General features: G+C 42.8%; 1 protein-coding gene across 9 annotated transcripts in view; it reads left to right on the forward strand.

Annotated features, from left to right (window-relative positions):
• The window catches only part of METTL16 (methyltransferase 16, RNA N6-adenosine), a 99,034-nt gene that overhangs the window by 53,262 nt on the left and 20,338 nt on the right, over positions 1-25,434 (forward strand). For all 9 annotated transcript variants that reach the window (XR_008481437.2, XR_013535419.1, XR_013535420.1 and 6 more), the window contains 2 exons: positions 9,985-10,054; positions 13,741-13,830. Coding sequence is in view for 4 of the 9 variants with exons in the window: in XM_008996349.6 (XP_008994597.1) it covers positions 9,985-10,054; positions 13,741-13,830 (160 nt within the window). In the remaining 5 variants the exon portion in view is untranslated. The remainder of the gene's footprint in view (positions 1-9,984; positions 10,055-13,740; positions 13,831-25,434) is intronic.

The raw sequence follows: 25,434 nt of genomic DNA on the forward strand, positions 1-25,434 counted from the left end.
TGTAGTCCCAGCTATTCGGGAGGCTGAGGTGGGAGGATTGCTTGAGCCCAGGAGGTTGAGGCTGCAGTGAGTTGAGATTGCACCATTGCACTACAGCTTGAATGACAGAGTGAGACCCTATCTCAGAATAGAAAAAGGGACTCACCCATCGAAACTTCTAGATAAATTATCAGACTTTATCAAACTCATGGCCTGGAGTGTGTGTGTGTGTGTGTGTGTGTGTGTGTGTGTGTGTGAGAGAGAGAGAGAGAGAGAGACAGAGAGAGAGACAGAGAGAGAGAGAGAGAGAGAGACAGAATCTCCTTCTGTCGCTTAGCCTGCAGTGAGGTGGAGTGATCTTGTCTCACTGCAACCTCCACCTCCCAAATTCAAGTGATTCTCCCACATCAGCCTCCCAAGTTGCTGGGATTTCAAGTGTGCGCCCCCATGTGCAGCTAATTTTTGTATTTTTAGTAGAGACAGAGTTTCACCATGTTGCCCAGGCTGGTCTTGAGCTCCTGAGCTCAAATGATCTACCTGCCTCAGCCTCACAAAGTGCTGGGATTACAGGTGTGAGTCACTGCACCTGGCCCTGAATTTTTTTTTTTTTTTAAATTTCTTCACCACACCATAATTCTATGTTTTAGATTCTCTCTTGTCGTTGGTTACTGGTTCTATAACTGATGCCCTTTATGGCCATGATTTTATGATTTTTTTTTAGGAACTAGAGATCTATATTCTACAAAGTACCAATGTGTCTCCTGCCAGATGATAGATACTGCTTGGATTTGAATATAATCCACATATTTGGGGATAGGTGATAAATTTTCATAATCTGGGCCTGGGCCGGGCACAGTGGCCCATACCTGTAATCCCAGCACTTTGGGAGGCTTAGGCAGGAGGATCACTTGAGCCCAGGAGGTTGAGACCAGCCTGGGTAACATAGCAAGACCCCATCGCAACAAGAGTGAAACTCCATCTCAAAGAAAAGAAGAAGACACGAACTCTCAGTATCAGAACCGAAAGAGGGCACGTGCTACAGATCCTACAGACACTAGAGGGTGATAAGAGAGTATACAACAACTTTTTGCCAATAAATTTTGCAACATAGATGAAACAAATGCCTTCAAAAAACACCAACTACCCAGGCTTAGTCTACAAGAAATAGATAACTTGAATAGCTCTTTTTTTGAGATAAGAGTCTTGCTCTGTTGCCCAAGGCTGGAGTGCAGTGGCATGATCTCAGCTCACTGCCACCTCTGCCTCTCGGGTTGAAGCTCTTTCCTGCCTCAGCCTCCCAAGTAGCTAAGATTACATGTGTGTGTCACCATGCCCAGCTAATTTTGTTGTTTTTGAGACGGAGTCTCACTCTGTCACCCAGACTGGAGTGCAGTGGCACGATCTCTGCTCACTTCAAGCTCCGGCTCCAGGGCTCAAGTGATTTTCCTGCCTCAGCCTCCTGAGTAGCTGGGATTACAGGCATGTGGCACTACACTCAGCTAATTTTCTTTTTTTTTTTAGTAGAGACAGAGTTTCACCATGTTGGCCAGGCTGGTCCCAAACTCCTGACCTCAGGTGACCCACCTGCCTTAGCCTCCCAAAGTGCTGGGATTATAAGCATGAGCTACCAAGCCCATCTGGGAAATAGATAACTTGAATAGTTCCATATCAATTAAAGAAACTGAATTTGTATTAAAAATTTTCCAGGCCCAAGTCACTTCACTAGTGGATTCTACTAAACATTTAAAGAAGAAATATTAATTCTATGCAAACTCTTCCAAAAAATGTTAAAAGAGGGAACACTTCCCAATTCATCTTATAAGGCCAGTACTATATCGACAAATTGTATCGTTTCTCATAATGATAAGAAAACTACAGACCAGGTAGCCTTCATGAACATAAGGTATAAAAATCCTTAACAAGGATTTTTAGGAAAGATAAAAGGAATTAAAAAGTAAAACATTAATAAAACAAATCTTCATGGAAATGCAAAAGATTTCAAATAGCTAAAACAATTTTTTCCATAAAGACAGGATATCACTATGTTGCCCATGCTGGTCTCAAACTCCTGGATGCAAGCAGTCCTCCTGCCTCAGCCTCCCAACATGCTTAACAAGGTGGGTGGTCTGGGAAAAGGGAAGATGTTGGTGAAAGGGTACACCGTTTCAGTCAGACAGGAGGAATAAGTTTTTAGTGATCTTCTGCATAGCATGGTGACTATAGTTAATAATGTGTTAATGTTTCAAAATGGCTAAAAGATTAGACTTAAAATGTTCTCGCCACACAAAAATTAGTGGGTGAGGAATATGTTAGTTAGTTTGATTGAATCATTTAACAATAAACACATACAGCCATGAGTCACATACGGACATTTCAGTCAATAGTAGACCGCACTTAAAACAGTAGTCCCATAAGATTAAAATGGAGTTGAGGCTGGGTGTGGTGGCTCATGCCTGTAATTCCAGCACTTTGGGAGGCCAAGGCGGGCAGATCACTTGAAGTCTCGGGTTCGAGACCAGCCTGGCCAACGTGACAAAACCACGCCTCTACTAAAAATACAAAAATTAGACAGATGTCTTGGCAGCCGCCTGTAAAGGTGTCTACTCAAGAGGCTGAGACAGGAGAATTGCTTGAACTCAAGAGGTCATAGTGAGCTGAGATTGCGCCACTGCACTCCAGCCTAGGCAGCAGAGTAAGACTCTTATCTAAAAAAAAAAAATTAATTAATTTTTTAAAATGAAATAAAATGTATATTTAAAAGGTTTAAAACTCCTTAATAAAATACTAGTAAATGTAATCCAGCAATATGTAAAAAGAATAATACCTTATAACCAAGGGGCGTTTGCCCCAATAATCCAAGGCTGGTTCAGTATTCAAAAATTACCATATATAAGTCACTGTATTAATGGACTAAAAAGGAGAAACCACATTATCACCTCAATTGACATAGAAAAAGCATTTGGAAAAAGTCAACACTTTTTCACGACAAAACTCATCATTCATGGTAAAAACTCTAAACAGACTAGAAATAGAAGGAAACATTCTCAGCCGAATAAAGTGGATCTAAGAAACAGACAAACAAAACCCCAAATCCAAGAAAACTCTACTACAGCCAACAACGAAGTATGATAAAACTGCCCTAAGAATGGGAATGGTCCAAGATGGCCACTCTTCACCACTTCTATTCATAATTGTGCTGGAGATCCTAGTCGGTACAGCAAGGGAAGAAAAAGAAAGAAAATGCATACAAACTGAAATCAAAGAAGTAAAACTTTTAAGTATGCATGGATTGAATATAAAGGAAAATTAAAAAAAAAAAAGAAGTAAAACTGCCTTTACTTCTGCCTTTACATCACAGAAGACATGGTCATCTATGCAGAAAATTCCATGAAATCTAGGGTAAAGCTATTAGAACTTATAAGTGAGTTCAGCAAGGCCACAGAATAAAAGGTCAACATAAAACCAGTTGTTAGGGCCAGGTACAGTGGCTCATGCCTGTAATCCCAGCATTTTGAAAGGCCAAGGCAGATGGATCACCTGAATCAGGAGTTCGTGACCAGCCTGGCCAATATGGTGAAACCCTATCTCTATTTAAAAAATACAAAAATTAGCTGGGTGTGGTGGCAGGAGCCTGTAATACCAGCTACTCAGGAGGCTGAGGCAGGAGAATTGCTTAAATTCTGGAGGCAGAGGTTGCAGTGAGCCTAGACCACGCTACTGCACCCAACCCCGGGAGACAGAGCGAGACTCCATCTGAAAAAAAAAAAATCAATTGTCAGTAAAAAGGAAAGATAAAAGTAATTAAAAAGTAAAACACTAATAAAACAAATCTTCATGGAAATGCAAAAGATTTCAAATAGCTAAAACAATTTTTTCCATAAAGACAGGATATCACTATGTTGCCCATATTGGTCTCAAACTCCTGGATGCAAGCAATCCTCCTGCCTCAGCCTCCCAACGTGCTGGGATTACAGATATGAGCCACTATACCAGGCTTAAAACACTTTTGAAAAAGAATAACAAAGATAGAGGATTTACACTACTGGATTTCAAGACTTCTATAAAGCTGTGATAATTCAGACCATAGACACAGATTAACAGAATGGAACAGAGTCCAGAAATAACTCACTTATATGATCAGTTGATTTTAAACAAAGGTCACTAAAGGTTGCTCTTTAAGAGATTTATAAAAATGCAAAGGCAACTATAGACTGGGAGGAAATACTTGTAAGGCACATTTGACAATGGGTTGTATTCAGAATACACGAAGAATTCCTACCAGTCAGTAAGATTAATAAACTAATGAAAAGGAGATACAGGAATGACCAGTAAGCCCATGAGAGAGTGCTCCTATGACTAGCCACCAGGGAAATGCAAATTCAAATCATAGTGAGATACCACCATGTACCCATTAGAACAGATGCATTTTCAAAGGGTGATAGCAATACCAAGTGGTATCAACGGAAACGCTCATAGATTGCTGGTGAGAATGTAAAATACTGTAGGGTCACTCTGAAAAACAGCTTCTTACAAAGTTCAACATATACTTACAGCAGGAGCCAGGAGTCCTACTCTCAGATATTTACTCAAGATGGAGGAAAATTTAATTACACACAAAAAATTGTAAGCAAATATTCAGTTTTATCCATACTAGACAAAATCTGGAAATAACCCAAATGTCTACCAACTGGTAAGTGGATTAACAGGTTGTGGTTTACTTAGCCTATTTAGCAGCAGAAGGGACTGGCCACTGACACAGAAAAAGGGTGGATATGCTACGTGAAAGAAACCAGACACATAAAAACCTACATTTTCTATGACTCCATTTGTATGAAAAGTCTAAAACACACAAAACTGTTGTGACAGGAAGTTCATCAGGGCTACAGGAAGCTGGGAGCAGAGTGCAGACAGACCACAGAGAGAAAACAGGGCTTTTCAGGGTGACGGAAATGTTCCATATTTGTCTAAACTCAGCCAACTGCACACTGAAATGGGAGGTACTCAAGTTTACCACAGTAAAACTGATTGAAATATATAAATTTGTAAATGTGATCATCTTATACCTTCAAATACACACCATCGTTAACAATATTGTAACATTTTACATGTTTCCTTCTTGATTGTTTGAGATAGACTTTCTCTCCTGTCTCCTGGGCTGGAGTGCAATGGCGCAATCTCCACTCATCAGAACTTCTGCCTCCTGGTTTTAAGTGATTCTCCTACCTCAGCCTCCCGAATAGTTGGGATTACAGGCATGCGCCACCACACCCAGCTAATTTGTGTTTTTAGTAGAGACAAGATTTCACCATGTTGGTCGGGCTGGTCTCAAACTCCTGACCTCAGGTGATCCGCCCACCTCGGCCTCCCAAAGTGCTAGGATGACAGGTGTGAGCCACTGTGCCAAGCCCTATATATTGTTTGTGTGTGTGTGTGTGTGTGTGTGTGTGTGTGTGTTTTTTTGAGAGAGTCTCACTCTTGTTGCCCAAAATGGAATGGAATGGCATGATCTCGGCTCACCGTAACCTCCGTCTCGTGGGTTCAAGTGATTCTCCTGTCTCAGTTCCTGAGTAGCTGGGATTACAGGCACTGCCAGCATGCCCAGCTAATTTTTGTACTTTTGCCAGAGACAGGGTTTCACCATGTTGGCCAGGCTGGTCTTAAACTCCTGACCTCAGGAGCTCTGCCCACCTCTGCCTCCCAGAGTTGCTGGGATTACAGGCAGGAGCCACCGAGCCTGGCCTATTTCCTGCTTTTCTCACTAAGCATTATAATTACCTGTGTCAGTCAAAATTCATCTAATCTCATTAAAAGGGAGATTTCAGATTAAGGGATATACATTCAATATTTAATTGTTTATATACAAAATACCTACTATGAAGATGAATTTTAAAGTGACTAAAATTCTAAGAGAATTTAAGAGCCTCTAAAATCATAAATTAGGTTAATACTGTATGAAACTGACATTTTTATAGGTCAAAAACTTATAGGACAAAGACTGTTGAAGTCTGGTAATCTGGTATTTCGACCTCATACACTAAATAACGTAAATGAAAAATTATGTAATTGAAAAGTATGAAAAATACTATCATATTACTTTAGAAATAGTGGGCATCAACAAGTATTTTGTCTTCATTGTTTGTGAGTTCAACATGTGACTGCTCCTATTTTTGTTTAGGCAATCCTTTTTCCCTTTGAAAATAAAGAAATAATCGTTATAGCTAAACTACTTTTAAAAAACCTGGGTAAAGTTATTTAAAGGATAATAAATTTCATTTGGTGGTTTAAAAATGTTTAGAAGAGGTCAGGCGCGGGGGCTCATGCCTATAATCCTAGCACTTTGGGAGGCTGAGGCGGGTGGATCACGAGGTTAAGAGATCAAGGCCATCCTGGTTAACAAGGTGAAACCCCGTCTCTACTAAAAATACAAAATTTAGCTGGGCATGGTGGTGCACGCCTGTAGTCCCAGCTACTTGGGAGGCTAAGGCAGGAGAATTGCTTGAACCCAGGAGTCAGAGGTTGCGGGTAAGCCAAGATCGCGCCATTGCACTCCAGCCTGGGTAACAAGAACGAAACTCCATCTCAAAAAAAAAATGTTTAGAAGAACAATAATATGTTCCCTTTAAGAAAGTGTCATCAGGCACGATGGCTCATGCCTGTAATCCCAGCACATGGGGAGGCCAAGGTGGGAGGATCACTTAGGGTCAGTAGTTTGAGACCAGCCTGGCCAACATGGAGAAACCATCTCTCTAGTAAAAAATACAAAAAAATTGGCCTGGCATGGTGGTGCGCACCTGTAGTTCCAGCTACTCAGGAGGCTGAGGCAGGAGAATTGCTTGAACCCAGGAGGCAGAGATTGCAGTGAGCTGAGATCGCATCATTGCACTTCAGCCTGGGTGACAGAGAGAGACTCTGTTTCAAAAAAAAAAAAAAGGAAGTGTATAAATGGAGAAATCATTAACCAGGCCTTGGGTGTGTTAGGAACAAGATGAAAGAAGAGAAATTAGGAGCAATTAGTGCTCACGCAGTAATAGTATAAAACAGGTTAATTAACACTTTCCTTTAAAACTAGCATTCCTGAACAGATGAGATGGATTGGGGCTATCAGAAGCCACAGAATGGCCTAGAACAACAAAAAAATATAGGGGCTGGGCACGGTGGCTCATATCTGTAATCCCAGCACTTTTGGAGGCTGAGGACCCTAGAAATTTGAGACCATCCTGTACCACATGGCGAGACCCCATTTCTACAAACAATAGCTGAGTATGGTGATGCATGCCTGTGGTCCAAGCTACTAGCGGGGCTGAGCTGGTAGGATCCTTGAGCGTGGGGAGTCAGGGCTGCAGTGAAGCCGTGATTACACCACTGCACCCCAGCCTTGGGGACAGAGCAAGACCTTGTCTCAAAAAACAAACAATGAAAAGGTAGTATAAGGTTCTTCAGGAGACGAAGGAAAAGAAATATTTCGAAAACAAGTAAGATTAGTAATAGTTAAACATGCCCTTGATACTGCATATCACTTGGGAGGGAGTTCATAGTTCTTTTAACCTTTGCACTTAACTGAATACCACATTATGAATCATTTAAGATTGAATGTCATATATACTGTTTTCAGCAACAATTGTATTTCTTATAGAAAAAGCAGAAGTCACTGGATGTGTTAAAAATCCTATTTTAGCTGCACATTTTAAAAATGCCTACCCACTAGATCCTAGCTACTGTTAACAGGCATCTTCTGACAGCTAATCAAAATGCAAGTAGAAAAAAAAAAATGAAGAAAAGGAAGATCTAGTCACCCAAGAGACTTTGAATCCATTATACTGTTTTAATGATGAAGGTAGCACTCTACTTATTACAACATTTAGGAATTCCTCTGAGACGGTAGGTTTTAAGAAAAATTGTTTTGAAAAACTTCAAACTTTCAGAAGAGTTACAAGATTTGTGCAAATGACTGGTATACCCTTCATCTGGATTCACCAATTACATCTTCCTTCATTTACTCATTCTGCATGTATGTGTTTTTTCCTATGCTGTTTAAGAATTACAGACATCATCATGACTCATTAACCATAATATTTTGGTATGTCCATTTGAAAACGTGTTTGTTTGTTTGAGACAGAATCTCGGTTGCCCAGGCTGGAGTGCACTGGCGCAGTCTCCGCTTACCGCAACCTCTGCATCCTGGGTTCTAGCAATTCCCTGCCTCAGCTTCTCAAGTAGCTGAGGCTACAGGCGCAAGCCACTACGCCTAGCTAATTTTTTGTATTTTAGTAGAGATGGGGTTTCAGGGTGGTCTCAAACTCCTGATATCAGGCAGTCTATCCACCAGGGCCTCCCAAAGTGCTAGGATTACAGGTGTGAGCCACTGCGCCTAGCCATTTTTTTTTTTTTTTTTTTTTTTTTACTTTAAGACAGAAGCTTGTTTCTGAGGCTTGAGTGCAGTGGTGCGATCTTGACTCACTGCGACCTCTGCCTCCTGCGCTCAAGCGACTCTCCTGCCTCAGCCTCCCGCATAGCTGGGATTACAGGCGCACTCCATGACACCGAGCTAATTTTGTATTTTTAGTAGAGACGGGGTTCTCCATGTTGGTCAGGCTGGTCTCAAACCCCTGACCTCAGGTGATCCGCCTGCCTTGGCCTCCCAAAGAGCTGGGATTGCAGCCCGGCCTCATGTCTTTTTTCTTTACTTCAAGAAAATTTGTTTTCAAAGAACCAGCTCGGTTTCATCATTCTTCTCCACTGTTTTCCTGTTTTCTCTTTGCTCAGTTTCTACTCTTTATCTTTTTTTTTTTTTCCTTTCTTCTTGCTTGGGTTTCATTTGCCCGTGCTAATTTGCTTTACACATCATAACTCCCTCAGCATCTCTGGACTTTGATCTCTTGTCTCATTACCTCAGCAAGACTGTTGGACTGTGTTTGAATTCCTTTTCCCTGTACTGCAGTCTGGGAATTTCCTTCAAGCAGGAAGCACCGGCAAATGTAGGCTTACCTTGTGTGTTTCTGAGACTAGTCTGCACTGCCGGTGTCCACTGTCTGAAAAACAGCTACTTTATCTGTTTTGTCCAGTTTCCTGGTTGTTTATGGTGGAAAGGCAATTCCCATAGTAACTAATCTTTCTTGGGCTGCAGCAGAGGTCCTTTGCAAACCTTTTAGAATAATCAGAAGAAATAAATTCTATCCCTTTACCTTTTAATCAGTTCAGTACAACTTCTACTCATTCCTTCCTCTGGATTTGTTTTTATTCTAGAACAAATTGATTTCTTGATCTGTTGAAACTCAAATGCATTATCTATCTTTAAATTACTTGCAGATGAGGACATCTTAAAATACAGGTCCATGCTGGATCTTAAAAGTTCTCAGGCCGGGCGCGGTGGCTCAAGCCTGTAATCCCAGCACTTTGGGAGGCCAAGGTGGGTGGATCACGAGGTCAAGAGATCGAGACCATCCTGGTCAACAAGGTGAAACCCCGTCTCTACTAAAAATACAAAAATTAGCTGGGCATGGTGGTGCGTTCCTGTAGTCCCAGCTACTCAGGAGGCTGAGGCAGGAGAATTGCCTGAACCCAGGAGGCGGAGGTTGTGGTGAGCCAAGATCGTGCCATTGCACTCCAGCCTGGGTAAAAAGAGCAAAACTCCATCTCAAAAAACAAAAAAAAAGTTCTCTTAGTATGATGTCTTTGTTCTTTTATTTTCTAATTTCTGTCCTAGAGCTAAACGGCCTTCATTCTAAGCATGACAGATGAGACTTCTTTACTCTCTTTCCAAATATTTAATATATAGCCCTGAAGCATTGGAGAGACTAAGTGCATTTATGTTTTTTAAGTTGCCTTGGGATTTTCCATCACTAGATTTAGTCTTTGTCTAAATACATTGCATGTAATTCTTGTTATTTTTCCCTTATAACTTCACTCAATGTTTGTTACTGTTCTCATCTTGTTCATTTGAATTATGCTTAGTTTAAACATGTAACCACATAAACAGTATTTTCTTGTCTGATTTTTTTTTCCTAGATGGTATAGCTGTATGCTGGGAAAGAAATGTAGCCTGGCGCCTCTGAAAGAAGAGCTTCGCATCCAAGGGGTGAGGCTTTGTCATTACTGTTCTCATGTAGCTACTCTTTTTTGTATCCATGGGACACAGGTACAGTTTTGCTACATTGATATATTGCACTGTGGTGAAGTCAGGGCCTTCAGTATAACTATCCCTGGAATGATGTCCATTGTGTGTGTGGTACCCATACCCACCTAGCAACCTCCCATCACCCGGTCTCCCACTCCCCCAAGCAACCTCCCATCACTCAATCTCCCACTCCCCCTACCATAAGTCTCCCTTTGTCCATCAGTCCATACAGCTTCTACTTAGTAAGAACATGTGGTATCTCTCTTTCTATGTCTCAGTTGTTTCACTTAAGATAATGGCCTCTAGTTCTATTCCTGTTGCTGAAGACATAATTTCATCCTTTTTTAATTATTTAAGACAGGGTTTCACCATATTGGTCATGCTGGTCTCAAACTCTTAACTTCAGGTGATCTGTCTGCCTCAGCCTCCCAAAGTGCTGGGATTACAGGCATGAGCTACCACGCCCAGCATTTCATTCTTTTTTATAGCTGAATAGTATTCCACTGTGTATACATACCACATTTTCCTTATCCAATCCTTTGTTGATGGATACTTAAGTTGATTCAAGTGCAAATATTTCTTCTTTCTTTTCCCCTTTCTTTCCTCTTTACAAGGTCTAGCTCTGTTACCCAGGCTGGAGTGCAGTGGTGGGATCATGACTCACTATAACTCCTGGGCTCAATCCGTCCTCCTACCTCAGCCTCCTGAGTAGGTAGGACGATAGGCACATGCCACCATGCCTAGGTAATTTTTCTTTTTTCTTTAGTAGTGATGGGATCTTACCATGTTGCTCAGGCTGGTCTCAATTTCCTGGGCTCAAGCCATCCTCTCACCTCAGCCTCCCGAAGTGCTGGGATTACAAGTGTGCACCACTGCACCCCAGCTAGTGATTTATTTTCCTTTGGGACCAATTCTAGTGTTTTTTATACTTTCAAGTCTTACATTTGAGTCTTTAGTCCATCTTGAGGTTATTTTTCATATATCTACTTTTTTTTTTTTTTTTTTAAGAAGTGGGGTCAGGCTGAGGCAGGGTGGATCACAAGGTCAAGAGATTGAAACCATCTTGGCCAACATAGTGAAACCCCATCTCTACTAAAAATACAAAAATTAGCTGGGTGTTCTGGCACGTGCCTGTAGTCCCAGCTACTCAGGAGGCTGAGGCAAAAGAATTGCTTGAACCCAGGAGGCAGAGGTTGCAGTGAGCCGAGATCGTGCCATTGCACTCCAGACTGGTGACAGGGTAAGACTCTGTCTCCAAAAAAAAAGAAAGAAAGAAATTGGAACCTTGATTTCTGTCAACCAGACTGTAGTCTGGTTGAACAATCACAGTTTGCTGCAACCTCAAACTCCTAGGCTTAAGTGATCCTCCCACTTCAGCCTCCCAGGTAGCTGTAACTGTTGGCACATACCACCATGCCCAGCTAATTTAATTTTTAGTAGAAAAAGATCTCTCTGTGTTGCGCATACTAGTCTTAAACTCCTGCACTCAAGTAATCCTTATTTTTTATAAAGATAGGGTCTCACAATGTTGCCCAAGCTGGTCTCAAACTACTGGCCTCAAGCCATCTCCAATCTGGCCTCCCAAAGTGCTGGGATTACAGGCGTGAGCCACTGCACCTGACCTGTATCTACTCTGATGGTAGTTTTGAGTATAGAATTTAGAGTATAACTCTAAAACTCTAAATACGTTTTTTTGTTTCGTTTTCCAAGTTCTATATTTTTAGGGCTAAAATATATTTTATATATAGATAATTGAAACAAGACCTTTTTTGACAAATATAACAGGGAAAGGTGGAGAAAAATAAGATGAGTAGAACGTCAAAGAGAAACCAAATACCAGAAACCTGGTATCTACCAGTGACCTTACATCTAACTCCTTTTTATTTTTAATGTTTTTAATTTTTATTTTTTAACATGTCTCCAAGACACGTTCCACTCACTCCTGTATGGAGCCAGAAACTCAAGCTAGATGGGTTTAGGGGCTTGTTGTGGGCCATGCAGTTAGCTATGGGGGAACAGCACCAGAATAGTCTCGGTCCAGTGTACTTCCCACTAGGATGACATTCCAAAGAGTATAGCCCCTGCTTGTGCTTCAGAAGGCAGGTCACAAGTCAGTACTCCCAGGCCTGGCATAATGACACACCTCTAATCACAGCGCTTTGGGAGGCTGGGGTAAGCAGATTGCTTGAGCCCAGAAATTCAAGACCAGTCTGGGCAACAGAGCAAAATCCCATCTCTACAAAAAAATAGCCAAGTGCAATGGTGTGTGCCTGTAGGCCCTGCTAGCCAGGAGACTGAGGTGGGAGGATCCATTGAACCCGGAAAGTCGAAGTTGCCGTGAGCTGAGATCATGCTGCTGCACTACATCCTGGGTGACAGAACAACAACACCCTGTCTCCAAAATTATTTTTTAAATAAAATAAAGACTCCCCCTGTCACTTCCACTTTCCTCTCAGTTTATGGTGTTTGGTCTGAGTCAGAGGACTTTTCAGCAGAAGGGTCAGATGCAAGTCAGTTAGGGAAACAGTTTCTGATCTCTGGTTTTTCTTTGACATCCTATTCCTCCTCTTCTCACAATACCATTTCTTGGGTAAATTGTGAAAGCTACAAAGTAGTTCCTTTTCCTTTCCTAAAATCTGATTGATAAAAGAGATTACCAGCCAGGAGTGGTGGCTCACATCTGTAATCCCAGCACTTTGGGAGGCAGAGGCAGGTGGATCACGAGGTCAAGAGATAAAGACCATCCTGGCCAACATGGTTAAACCCCGTTTCTACTAAAAATTTTAAAATTAGCTGGGCATGGTGGCGTGTAATGTACTCCCAGCTACTCAGGAGGCTGAGGCAGGAGAATAGATTGAACCCAGGAGGCAGAGGATGCAGTGAGCAGATATTGCACCACTGCACTCCAGCCTGGGCAACAGAGCGAGACTTCGTCTAAAAAAAGAAAGAGAGAGATAATATCTACCTGTGTCTAGCCAGGCTTTGATTGGCTTTCTTTTTAAAAAAGAAAACAAAAAACCACTTGAGGCCAGTTACAGTTACTCACACCTGTAATCCCAACACTTTGGGAGACCGAGGTGGGTGGATCGCGTGATGTCAGGAGTTTGAGACAAGCCTGGCCGAGATGGTGAAACCCCATCTCTACTAAAAATACAAAAATTACCCAGGTGTGGTGGCACCTGCCTGTAATGCCAGCTACTCAGGTGGCTGAGGCAGGAGAATTGCTTGAACCCGGGAGGAAAAAGGGGTACCGTGAGCCGAGATCACTCCACGGCACTCCAGTCTGGGTGACGGAGCAAGATGAGGTCTCAAAAAAAAAAACAAAAACCACTTGAGTCATATTACAAATAATTCTCTAATTAGCTGTCTTTTCTGTGTTTCATATATTTGAACCTTCAAGTCAGATCTAGAAATTCTCTTATGTTTTATGGGAGAAAAAAACAACAACTTTGTTGAGAGATTATTTATTCATTCATTATTAGGCAGCTATCTATAACTGTTGTTTGGTGATAGCGTTTGTTAACTGAGTAAAAAGGGTTTACGTAATATAGCATGAAGGGTCAATGTAATTTAGCATGAGGCAGCAGCCAGAAACATAGTGGTAGAATGATTTCAGTTTGATGAAATGCCGTCTTTTTTGGTTTCAGGTCCCAAAAGTCACCTACACTGAATTCTGTCAAGGTCGGACGATGAGATGGGCCTTAGCTTGGAGTTTTTATGATGATGTAACAGTACCAGTAAGTACAGACTTTGCTTTGGCTTCACCACCTGCCAGCACTGTGGGTTTTGGTCAGTCATAAGTGAACTAAATCTGTATTGTCCTGTGTAACTGGAATTTGCCCCAAATGCTTATGTCAAAATGGAAAGGGGTTGTAACCAAGACCCTGTCCTGGAAAGCTGACTGTGGAGACCATGGGGACTTCCTCGGTGGCTTTGTACAGTATATCGTGATTTTGGCTCAGCAGACAGAAATGTATCTTTTAGAAATGAAAATTTTGGTCAGGCACAGTGGCTGATGCCTGTAATCCTAGCACTTTGAGAGGCTGAGCTGGGTGGATAACCTGAGGCCAGGAGTTTGAGACCAGCCTGGCCAACATGGCAAAACCACGTCTCTACTAAAAATACAAAAATTTGCTGGGCATGGTGATACATGCCTGTAATCCCAGCTACTAGGGAGACTGAGGCACGAAAATTGCCTGAATCCAGGAGACAGGTTGCGATGAGCTGAGATTGTGCCACTGCACTCCAGCCTGGGCCACAGAAGAAGGCTCTGTCTCAAAAAAAATTAAAAATTAAATAAATAAAAATTAAAACAACAAGAATTGAGGCAACATAAGCTGTAGAAACACTTTGCAGGTAGAATTACGCTGGTGGACATGCCCCAAGAATTGAAAGTGAATTCAGTTTCTTTTGTTTTACCACTGTTGCCTTCCTAGAATAGCTGCCTTCTGGGGCTCCGGAGAATTGAGAGGTTGACTTTTTGGATTGCAGGCTTTTGATGTGTAACACTTGGGATCATTCTAATGAAGGTTTCTATCTTGGCTTTCGATTAGCACTAGAATATTAACCAGTTGAAGCTGGGTGATAGATCATTATCCCTTTCTATTTTGTGTATGCTAGAACATTTTCTGGAATAAAAAGTTTAAAGAAATGATTTGTGGTCAGGCCTGGTGGCTTATACCTGTAATCTCAGCACTTTGGGAGGCCGAGGCGGGCTGATCACTTGAACTCATGAGTTCGAGACCAGCCTGGGCTGGGTGAAACCCCATCTCTATAAAAAATACAAAAAGATTTTGTATTTTGATAGTGCATGTCTGTGGTCCCAGCTGCTCAGGAGGCTGATGTGAGAGGATCACTTGAGCCTGGGAGGTGGAGGCTACAGTGAGCCATGACCATGTCACTGCACTTTCAGCACTTTGGCCTGGGGTAACAGAGTAAGACCCTGTCTCAAAAAAAAAAAAAAAAAGAAAGAAAGAAAATGATTTGCCCACAGATGTCTCTTTGTCCTCGGTACTGCCATAGTAAAGGAAGAATGCCTCCGAGCTGGCCACACTGAATGATTTTCCAGGCAGTGCTGAGAGGCAGTGTCAGAATAGCATCTGTTGGTTCTCGCAGTTCCCTTTCAGGTGTGTTGGCTTCTTGTTGCCTGGAGATTCCCCCCTGAAGTGTCTGCACACCCTGCTCAGCACGTGCTCCTCTCTTAGGATGTGCGGGGACCTGGCGCCTGCTGCTTTGCATCTCTCTCCTCAGCCCCTGCAGCGGGCTTGTACTGGGTGCTGTTCTCCCAAGCTCTTGGCTGCTCTTGATCTCTAAAGTCATCTTACATGTTGCTGTGTGTCTGAGGCTCTTTCCCTGCCCTTGTAGGGTAGAGGAGTAGAGATGTGCACAAGGCAACAGTTTGCAGGGACTGCCATGTTTCTGAAAACAGGAGCTCAGATTCGGGATTGAGCCTGTCCTGCTCTGCAACTGGAAGTGCTGCTGGGCTGAAGTCTGCTCCCCAGTGGCGCCTGAATGGCCCTTTCCGTGGAAGCCTAGACTCCTGCACAGGGCAGTATGGTATCTAGAGGTTTGTGTTTGAAGTAGTCTGTGGTTAAAAAGATGCTTTTGCTTTTTCGACATCCCCCCACCACCCAAAAGGATTATCCTTTCTGTCATTTTCTAGAATGCCAGGGCCCTCACAGCAATGGTTAAGCTGTTAGTAATGCTCTGAAGTATCTCCATGCGGACACTAGCAGGTGCAGGAAGGAGGAACTGCACCTGTTTTCAAGCGCTTTCTGCTTCACCCGCTTCCCACATTTGTCGGCACTGCAGGAGGAAGGGCTGGTAGTGCACCCTGGCACTCTATACCAGCTCCAACTGAGTCCCCCCAGCCCTCCTGGATGAGTCACTGTTTCAGATCCATGCAGTAAAGGGCACTGCTTCTGTGTTAACAAAATCAGCTTATTTTGAAAAGGAAACCCCTAAGCTTCCCTCTCCTCCTCGCCTCTGTTTTGGGACATCCTTCAGCCCCATTCATAGTTCTCAACCATCAAAGAATGCTAAGGACCTCAGATTACTCCCATGCCAGAGTCTGCCTTCCTCCCCTCCACTGTCCCCAGCCCCAGGCTGTTAATAATGCACTCCCAGGTGTTCCATTAGACGCACTTAAACCACTGGGTCCAGTTAGGAAAAAATAGCAATTCCTGATTTGTAGTAACCCAGCAACAGTTTCTTAGCACTACTGCCCTTGATCAGCAACTGCTTTCCCTGGGGGTCGTTCCAGGGTACTCTCAAGGTTTTTATTTGGCTGTCTTCGTGGTTCTTCCCTCTCCCTAGACCTCTTTCTCTACCCTCGTTTTTTGCAAAGCCCATCTGACTTTCCCCCTCTTGCTCCTGTTGGGAGTGAGGAAGGAGAAGGATGCTGCTTTAGACAAGGAATAGAGCTAGTTAAGCAGAAACATTGTCCTATTTCCCCACCCCCACTCCCGCCATTTTAGGGTAAATGTGCAAGTTACTATGGCAACTTCTGTTTTCACTTATCTCAGGCCTACTGACTCGTTTCTGTTGGTGCTGAATGCTGAAAAATTCTAATTCACTGGTGATTCGCATGCCCACACTCAGCCCATTCCTGTTGTCTGGATTTATTTTAGCAACAAAAAGATAAGTCCTAATGTTGATAGAATTTTGTTCCATAATTTCAACTAATGATGAATATAAGAAAGTGTATTGTACAAACTGTTCTTTGCAGAATTCTAACAAGCCACTTAGCCTCTTTGTTCCAGTTCTCCTCTAATTGCCCAAGGCATTATTTTAGCTTTGTTTTGGTTTTCTTTAAGGAATTTTGACATTTGTTAAGAGAAAAAGGGGAAAAAGTGTAGCTCTAGTGACTCTTGGTTTGCATGGTTTAGGAACTCTGGGTTTAAAAAAGGATACCCTGTAATTCAAGACATTATCTTTAAGCCTGAGGCATTGTGGTCTAGGGACTAATAACTAGAGGGCTTTATGGAGAGCAGATGGAGGAGAGGGGTCCAGTTAGGCAGCCTTGTGTGTGTTGGAGCTCGGTGTCCTGGCAGTGCTCTGCCTCCTTCACCCTATGTTTTAGTCTTGTCCACAGAGCTGTGGGATGATGTCGTGCAGGTGCCCCCATGTGGGGCAGGCATCAGGCTGGTACTACTGGAGGCCTCCCTCTCATTTTAAAGAGCTCATCTGCTTTTATCAGTTTTATGTATTGATTTGTTGACAATGTCCTGCTGTTAAGAAATGGTTTGGGCTGGCTGCGGTTGCTGATGCCTGTAATCCCAGCACTTTGGGAGGCTGAGGCAGGTGGATCACCAGGTCAGGAGTTCTAGATTAGATTGGCCAGCATGGTGAAATCCCATCTTTACTAACAATACAAAAGTTAGCTGGGTGTGGTGGCGTGCGCCTTGTAATCCCAGCTACTCAAGAGACTGAGGCAGGAGAATCACTTGAACCCATAGGTGGAGGTTACAGTGAGCCGAGATCATGCCATTGCCCTCCAGCCTGGGTGACAGAGTGAGACTCAGTCTCAAAATAAAAAAAAGAAAGAAATAGTTTGAAAACCAGTACTGCACCAGGCTGTGCATTATGCTACAAAATTGATGTGATGGGAGCCGGGAGTGGTGGCTCACGCCTGTAATCCCAGCACTTTGGGAGGCTGAGGTGGGCAGATCACAAGGTCAGAAGTTTGAAACCATCCTGGCCAACATGGTAAAACCCTGTCTCTACTAAAGTACTAAAAAGCCGGGCATTGTGGCATGCGTCCATAGTCCCAGCTACTTGGGAGGCTGAGGCAGGGGAATCGCTTGAACCCGGGAGGCGGAGGTTGCAGTGAGCTGAGATCGCGTCACTGCACTCCAGCCTGGGTGACAGAGCATGACTCTACCTAAAAAAAAAAAAAAAATCTATGTGATGGTCAGGGGCCTGAGCTGTTGAGCAAAACCAAAGCTTATTACCCTCTTCTTAGTTACTTTTCTTATTAAGTGTGATCCTCATTGTGATGATAAACAAATAAAACATTGTTTTTGTTCCTTAAAATGATCCATTTTATAGGAAAGAAAAACACATGGAACTGCTGATGCAAAATTGCGTGTTAGTAAGTGCTGACATGGATAATAGGGCGAGAGTAGTCAGGAGTTCAGCAGAGGATGTGGCTCAGGCTGGGGCTAGTCAAGGGCGACCTTATGAAGGAGGCATCGCCAGCGTCTGACTCGTAGGTAGGTGGGTGGTGCTCTAAATATGTGTTAAATGTTCAAAGGAATGGTGTAGGACTCGTATTGAAGGCAACGTTGTGAGTAGGAACTAGTAAATTTCGTAGATTTGAAGCACTGGATATAATATGTGTTGTTATTTGAATACTTCACATACATTATATTCTCATTTTATTTCAACCTGACAGCAATCGAGTGAAGTAGATGGTATTATTATCTCCACTTGATAGACGAGGAAACTGGAGGCTCCAGAAAGTGAGGTTGGAACCCAGATCAGTCTGATTTCACAGCCTAGGCACTTAACGTCGCTCTGACACTCAGCCTGCTGTGGTCCTGCGTTTTTTTTTTTGGCCTGGCTGGAACCTGCTCTTGTTGGCCCTCACATCTTGCTGTGAACCATGCCAGCAGCCTCTCATCTCAGAGTTACTTGGATTCATCCTGTGGTCAGCACCCTGCTCACCCACTCCTGAGTGGCTCCTGCTAACAGGATGAAGTACACATCCTCGTCTGGCTCCTTGGGACTGCCAGATCTATCTTGACTTTCCCTTCCATCCTAGTCACTCCCAGTTTCCCTGACTGTCCCATCTCTACCCCATTTGCCTCCACAGCTTTCCCATGGTGCCAGAGTCAGAGCTGACTTCTTACAACCTTTGCTCATACCCCATTCTGATGCTTCCCTCTGACTTCCTCCACTGCAGCCCAGCCCAGTTCCAACTTACTTGTGTAAAGCTCCTTCAGCCATTCAGCCCATAGAACATAGAAATCTCTCCCTTCCTCTGGACTCTACCACATTTATCTTTCAGTTATCTGTATTATGCATAAACTTCCTTGTGGCATACTTTGCATTGATATTTTGTTTAACTGAGGTACTGTGGATAACACCAAAACCCTCTTGCACGGATGTGGGAAAGGCCTTTCATGATCTGGTCCCTGTCTGGCTTTACATAGAACAGGGGACCTGACTTCACTACATTTGGTGGGGAATAATAATAGCACCTACCACATAGGGTTGTTTTGAGGATTAAATGTACTTAACATAGCACCTGGTATGTAGTAAGTGCTCAGTAAAATATGTTGTATTGTCTTTCCCACCATTTCTTCCCACCTGCCCCTGTTTTTGCTGCTCCAGTAATGTTGAGTTATGGCTCTCTAATCCCTCTGCCTGGAGATTCCTCCTCTGACCATTAACCCATGTATGCCAGAAATTGCAAGTTTTTTTGTGAAAAATCAGACCTTGGCAATGACCTTGAGCGATAGGTTATAAATAACCACCAAGCTTAATTTTGTTGTTGTTGTTTTTTTGAGAAGGAGTTTCGCTCTTGTTACCCAGACTGGAGTGCAATGGCACGATCTCGGCTCACCGCAACCTCCGCCTCCTGGGTTCAAGCAATTCTCCTGCCTCAGCCTCCCGAGTAGCTGGGACTACAGGCGCATGCCACCATGCCCAGCTAATTTTTGTATTCTTAGTGGAGACGGGTTTCACCATGTTGACCAGGATGGTCTCGATCTCTTGACCTCGTGATCTACCCGCCTCGGCCTCCCAAAGTGCTGGGATTACAGGCGTGACCCACTGCGCCTGGCCCAATTTTTTTTTTTTTTTTTTTTTTTTTTTTAGACTGGGTCTCACTCTTGCCAAGGCTGGAGTATAGTGGCATGCTCAAGGCTCACTGCAGCCTCAACTTCCCAGACTCATGTGATCCTCCCTACTCAGCCTCCCTGGTATCTGGGTCTACAGGCATGTGCCACCACGCCTAGCTAATTTTTGGATTACTTTTATGGAGACAGGATCTCCTTAGGTTGCCCAGGTTGGTCTTGAATTCCTGGGCTCAAGTGATCCACCTGCCTCGGCCTCCCACAGTGTTGGGATTATAGACATGAGCCACTATGCACAGCCTAAAATGCAAACTAATTTAATATTGACTCACATTGACCTCCTGAGAAGATACCCTGTATTTATTACATGCTCCATTTTTATTTCTACAAAGTATGACAAATAATGTTATTTTTATACATCATAAAAACAGGTTAATTCAATATATTTTAAATGTAATTTTAAACTATTCCCCAAAATGCAGAATTAAATACACTGCATGATTCACAGGCATTTTACTTATTTTTTTGAGTCAACAGATACCTTAAAAGATGTTAAATCTCATTAGTTATTAGAGAAATGCAAATTAAAAACATAAAATGGCAACCTGGTTAGACCATCTAGTGTTGGCAAGGATGCAGAGCACCTGCTGATCCCCTCGCACGCTGCTGGGTGTAAACTGGTAACATTCAGGAGAGCATATCTTTAGGAAGACTTGCGAGAGTGAAACTTGCTCATACTCTGTGACCCAGCAGTTCCACTCTTAAGTTTATATCCAACAGAAATATGTATTCACGTATGTCCCAAAATGTACAAGAATGTTCACAGCAACATTATTCATAATAGTCCTAAACTAGAAACAACTCAGATGTTTCTAAGTAGTAGAAAGGGTAAATAAGTTGTAGTATATTTAGAAGATGGAAACTACACAGTGATTCTGTTTTAGTGATTGAACCCACCTTCACAACAATATAAATGAATCCCATACCCATAATTTACATGAAAGGACTGGCCGCAGTGGCTCACACCTGTAATCCTATCACTTTGGGAGGCCGAGGCAGGTGAATGACCTGAGATCAGGAGTTTGAGACCAACCTGGCCATCGTAGTGAAACCCCACGTCTACTAAAAATACAAAAATTAGCTGTGCGTGATGGCACATGCCTATAGTTAGTTCCAACTACTCAGCAGGCCAAGGCAGGAGAATCGCGTGAACCTGAGAGGTGGAGGTTGCAGTGAGCCGAGATCGCACCATTACATTCCAACCTGGATGACAAAGTGAGACTTCATCTCAAAAAATAATAAAAATTGAATAATTTACATGAAAGAAGTCCGATACTGAAGACTGCAGACGGGCGCAACCCAATCAGGGTCCTGAGCAGGAGGGAATTGGGGTTTCTGGTAAATAAGTTCTTCAGGCTTAGTTTATAACAGATATGTTTTTCTATAGGTATATTTCAATTTTTTTTAAGAAATTCTAAAAATATATCTGAATAGAACAAAATTAAGGCAACTGAAACTGTCTAAAGTTGATAATTCCACTTTAAATACAGATAGAAGCATATTTTTAGGTAGAGCAGCACTGTCTGTATTGAAAAAAAATTAGCCCAAAGTGGTGGTATACACCTGAAGTCCCAGCTACTTGGAAGGCTGGGGTGAGAAGTAGTTTGAGGTTGCAGTGAGCTGAGATTGCACCACTGCATTCCAGCCTGGGTGAGACAGAGTGAGATTCCGTCTCCAAAAAAAAAACCAAATAAAATAAATGATTCTTTCGCTTTATCAGTTTTAAAAATAATGAGTTGGTGGTTCCCTAGCATCTTCCAAAAGTGACCAAAGAGGGTGACTTGGTTTTCTTTTGTAGCATCTTATGAACTCACGGATTACATTTTTTCTTTTTATTAAATAGAGATGAAGTCTTACTATGTTGCCCATGCTGGTCTCGAACTCCTGGGCTTGAGTGATCCTCCTGCCTCGATCTCCCAAGGTGCTGAGATTATTGGCGTGAGCCTCTGTGCCCTGATGGATTATGTTATTTTGATATTTTTCAAATCATTACACTTACTATCTTTACTGAGGTACAGTCATGGGGAATTTATCAGATTGGTGGTGGTTTTTTTTTTTTTTTTTTGAGATGGAGTCTTGCTCTGTCGTCCAGGCTGGAGTGCAAAGGCGCGATCTCAGCTCACTGCAACCTCTGCTTCCTGGGTTCAAGTGGCCAATTTTTTGTATTTTTAGTAGAGATGGGGTTTCACTGTGTTGGCCAGGCTGGCTTTGAACTCATGACCTCAAGTGATCCTCCTACCTCGTCCTCCCAAAGTGCTGGGATTATAGGCATGAGCCACCGTGCCCGGCCTGAATCTTTTTTGTCATATCCACTGTAGTCTTTGATAGCTTCCTTGCTTCTGGTATCACAAGTTGCTCTAGGCTCACATTTTTTCCTCTCTCAGATCTCGGATTTCTCCCAGGAGACCTGGTTTATTTTACTGGAAATAGTATTTAAAGGTATTTATCTGGGCACTAGGGATGGTACTGGGTTAGTCATTGTTTTTAGGCTTCTTCAGCAGAGCTAAGAATGACTTTTTTTTTTTTTTTTTTTTTGAGATGGAGTTGCACTCTTGTTGCCCAAGCTGGAGTGCAATGGCGTGATTTCCGCTCACTGCAACCTCTGCCTCCCCGGTCAAGCGATTCTTTGCCTCAGCCTCCTGAGTAGCTGGGATTACAGTTACATGCCACCACACCCAGCTAATTTTTGTATTTTTAGTAGAGACAGGGTTTTACCATGTTGGCCAGGCTGGTCTCAAACTCCTGACATCAAGTGATCCACCTGCCTTGGCCTCCCAAAGTATGGGGATTACAGGTGAGAGCCATAGTACCTGGCCCATTTTTTCAAATCAAGGAAATACACATATGTATTTATAACCATTCCTTCTTAAATAGGTAGCATTGTGCAATAAGTTTTCTTCCACTTGCTATTTTTACTTTTTACTGTTTTTACGTAATCCTGGGGATGATTTCAGGACATTGTAAACAGTGACCATCAGATTAAGATGAAAGAAATGGGCTGGGTGTGGTGATGTGCACCTGCAATTGCAGCTGCCTAGGAGGCTGAAGTGAGAGAATCACTTGCGCACAGGAGTGCAAGGCCAACCTGGCAACATTGTAAGACCCTATCTCTTCAAAAACAGCGTCTGCACTGGGTTCTCCTCTCTGCTCTCTTTTCCCCTTGAGGTTTTTCTAGAAGCTGCTTTGCCAAAACAAAGAGGTTGTGGCTTCGTGCTCATCAGATCTCTCTGTAGAATGGCCCTTCTTCTCTGCCTGCAGATACTAGAGAGAATTTAATTATTTCATTTAGCCTGTGACAGCTTTTTTTTTTTTTTTTTTTTTAACCTTAGCCTTGGTTAACAGAGCTTTGGAGATACAATGTGCTGCATGGATCTGTGTCACGCTACACCACATATGAATGTTTCTTGGTTGATTGCACCATTGAGATCCAGAAATTAAAACAAAATTTAAATTTTATCAGTCTGGCAACATGGCAAAATACCATCTCTGTAAAAAATACAAAAATTGCCAGGCGTGATGGCTCACGCCTGTAATCTCAACACTGTAGGAGGCTGAGGTGATGGATCCCAAGGTCAGGAGATCAAGACCATCCTGGCTAACATGGTGAAACCCTGTCTCTGCTAAAATACAAAAAACTAGCCAGGCATGGTGGCGCCTGCCTGTAGTCCTAGCTACTCAGGAGGCTGAGGCAGGGGAATCACCTGAACCTGGGACGTGGAGGTTGCAGTGGGCTGAGATTGTGCCACTGCACTCCAGCCTGGCGTCCAGAGCAAGACTCCGTCTCAAAAAAAAACAAAAAACAAAAATTACCTAGGCATGGTGGCGTGCACATGTAGTCCCAGCTACTCAGGAGACTGAGGTGGGAGGATCACTTTGAGTCTAGGAGGTTGAGGGAGCACTGAGCCATAATCATGCCACTGCACTCCAGCCTGGGTGACAGAGTACAACTGTGTCTCAAAAACAAAGACAAGAAATTTGTAGACAACCCTGACATAGGATATCTTAAAATTTAAGAACTGGGGTGTGTGTGTGTGTGTGTGTGTGTGTGTGTGTGTGTGTGTGTGTTTGCCTGATTTATGGCTTCTTTGATCTAATGTGTTTTTAACACTTGCAGCTCCTCCCTGTTGATTATCATTTCTTGACTACTTGGAATTCAAAAGGTATCAAACCTGTATCCTCTGGGATCTACGACTCCTCACCAGAGTTCTTTCACATTGTAATTTCCGTAGTGCATCTTCAAATCCAAAATCAGTCATAAATTCACCTTCTGGTTCTTTGCATTAAACTGGACTAGCCATTGTAAATTATTGATTTTGGGGATAGACTTTAAAATGCTGTATTATTTATGTTTTCCTTGCCTGCTAATCTAGATTATGACAGTTGAGTATAGCTCTTCATTTAAAATATTTGTGGTTTGCAATTATAAGCATATTAGCAAAATAAGATTATTTCAGTTGGGGGAAAACTGACAGCTTTTGTGCACTAGTGTTTATGACCTGTGGTGTTGAATTTAACTATTAATTTCTTAAAACTTGATCCTGTATTTTACTGTGACCCTGCCCACTAGGAATTTTCATTATAAACAAGAGGGGGACTGATCAACTGCAGTAAGCCATATAGAAGTTAATCTTTCATCACTGAAAACCTTGCTTGAGAACCCCTGGAGTATAAATTGCCTGTCTCTTCAATGTCTAGTTTCTACGGTAGAGCAAAACTACATTCAAGACAATCCTGAGACTATGTGTGTGCGTGTACATATTAAAGCAGTTCATTAGAAATTTTCCGAAATGCAGGCGGTGCAGTGGCTCACACCTGGAATCCTAACACTTTGGGAGGCTGAGGCAAATGGAGGGCTTGAGCCTATGAGTTCAAGACTGGACTGGGTAATATAGCAAGACTTTCTCTTTATTTAAAAAGTAAAAATAAATTTTTTAAAAAAGAAATATTCAGAAATACAAGGTTTGTTGATGGACCATTGTATCTGGGAAGCCCGGGTAAGGATGCAAGTGAAGGAGCCATATTTGAGATGGGGAAGTTTTCATTTAGTCCTAAGATAACTGGGTAGTAAGTTGTCTATTTTGTGATTTCTGACTCCCTCGAACTCTGAAAGTATCCCTGATGGAGTTCTTGTCAGGTTGGTAAAGATGTATTTCCTTCCTTTTTAAGTTCTAGAAATGGTAAAGACCATCCTTACTTTTGGAGAAAGACCATCCTTACTTTTGGAGAAAGGTCAGCTTTAGCATGACAAATGAGAAACAGCAATAGCCTCACTTGACTGGTCAGAATTTGTGAGCAAAATGAGTCCTACCTCTGTGAGAAGAGACAGGAAGGGCCACCCTTGTAGCCATACTTGAAGATGCCCTTTGTGGTGCAGGTGGGCTGTCGGGGAGGGCCAGGTTGCAGTAAGCTGTCCATGGATACAGCCTTGGATGTTGGGACAGGGAATGGGGAATCTGATTCTCGGCCCCCATCATCCTCCCA

This window comes from Callithrix jacchus, chromosome 5 (genome assembly GCF_049354715.1).
Source record: "Callithrix jacchus isolate 240 chromosome 5, calJac240_pri, whole genome shotgun sequence".
Taxonomy (NCBI): domain Eukaryota; kingdom Metazoa; phylum Chordata; class Mammalia; order Primates; family Cebidae; genus Callithrix; species Callithrix jacchus.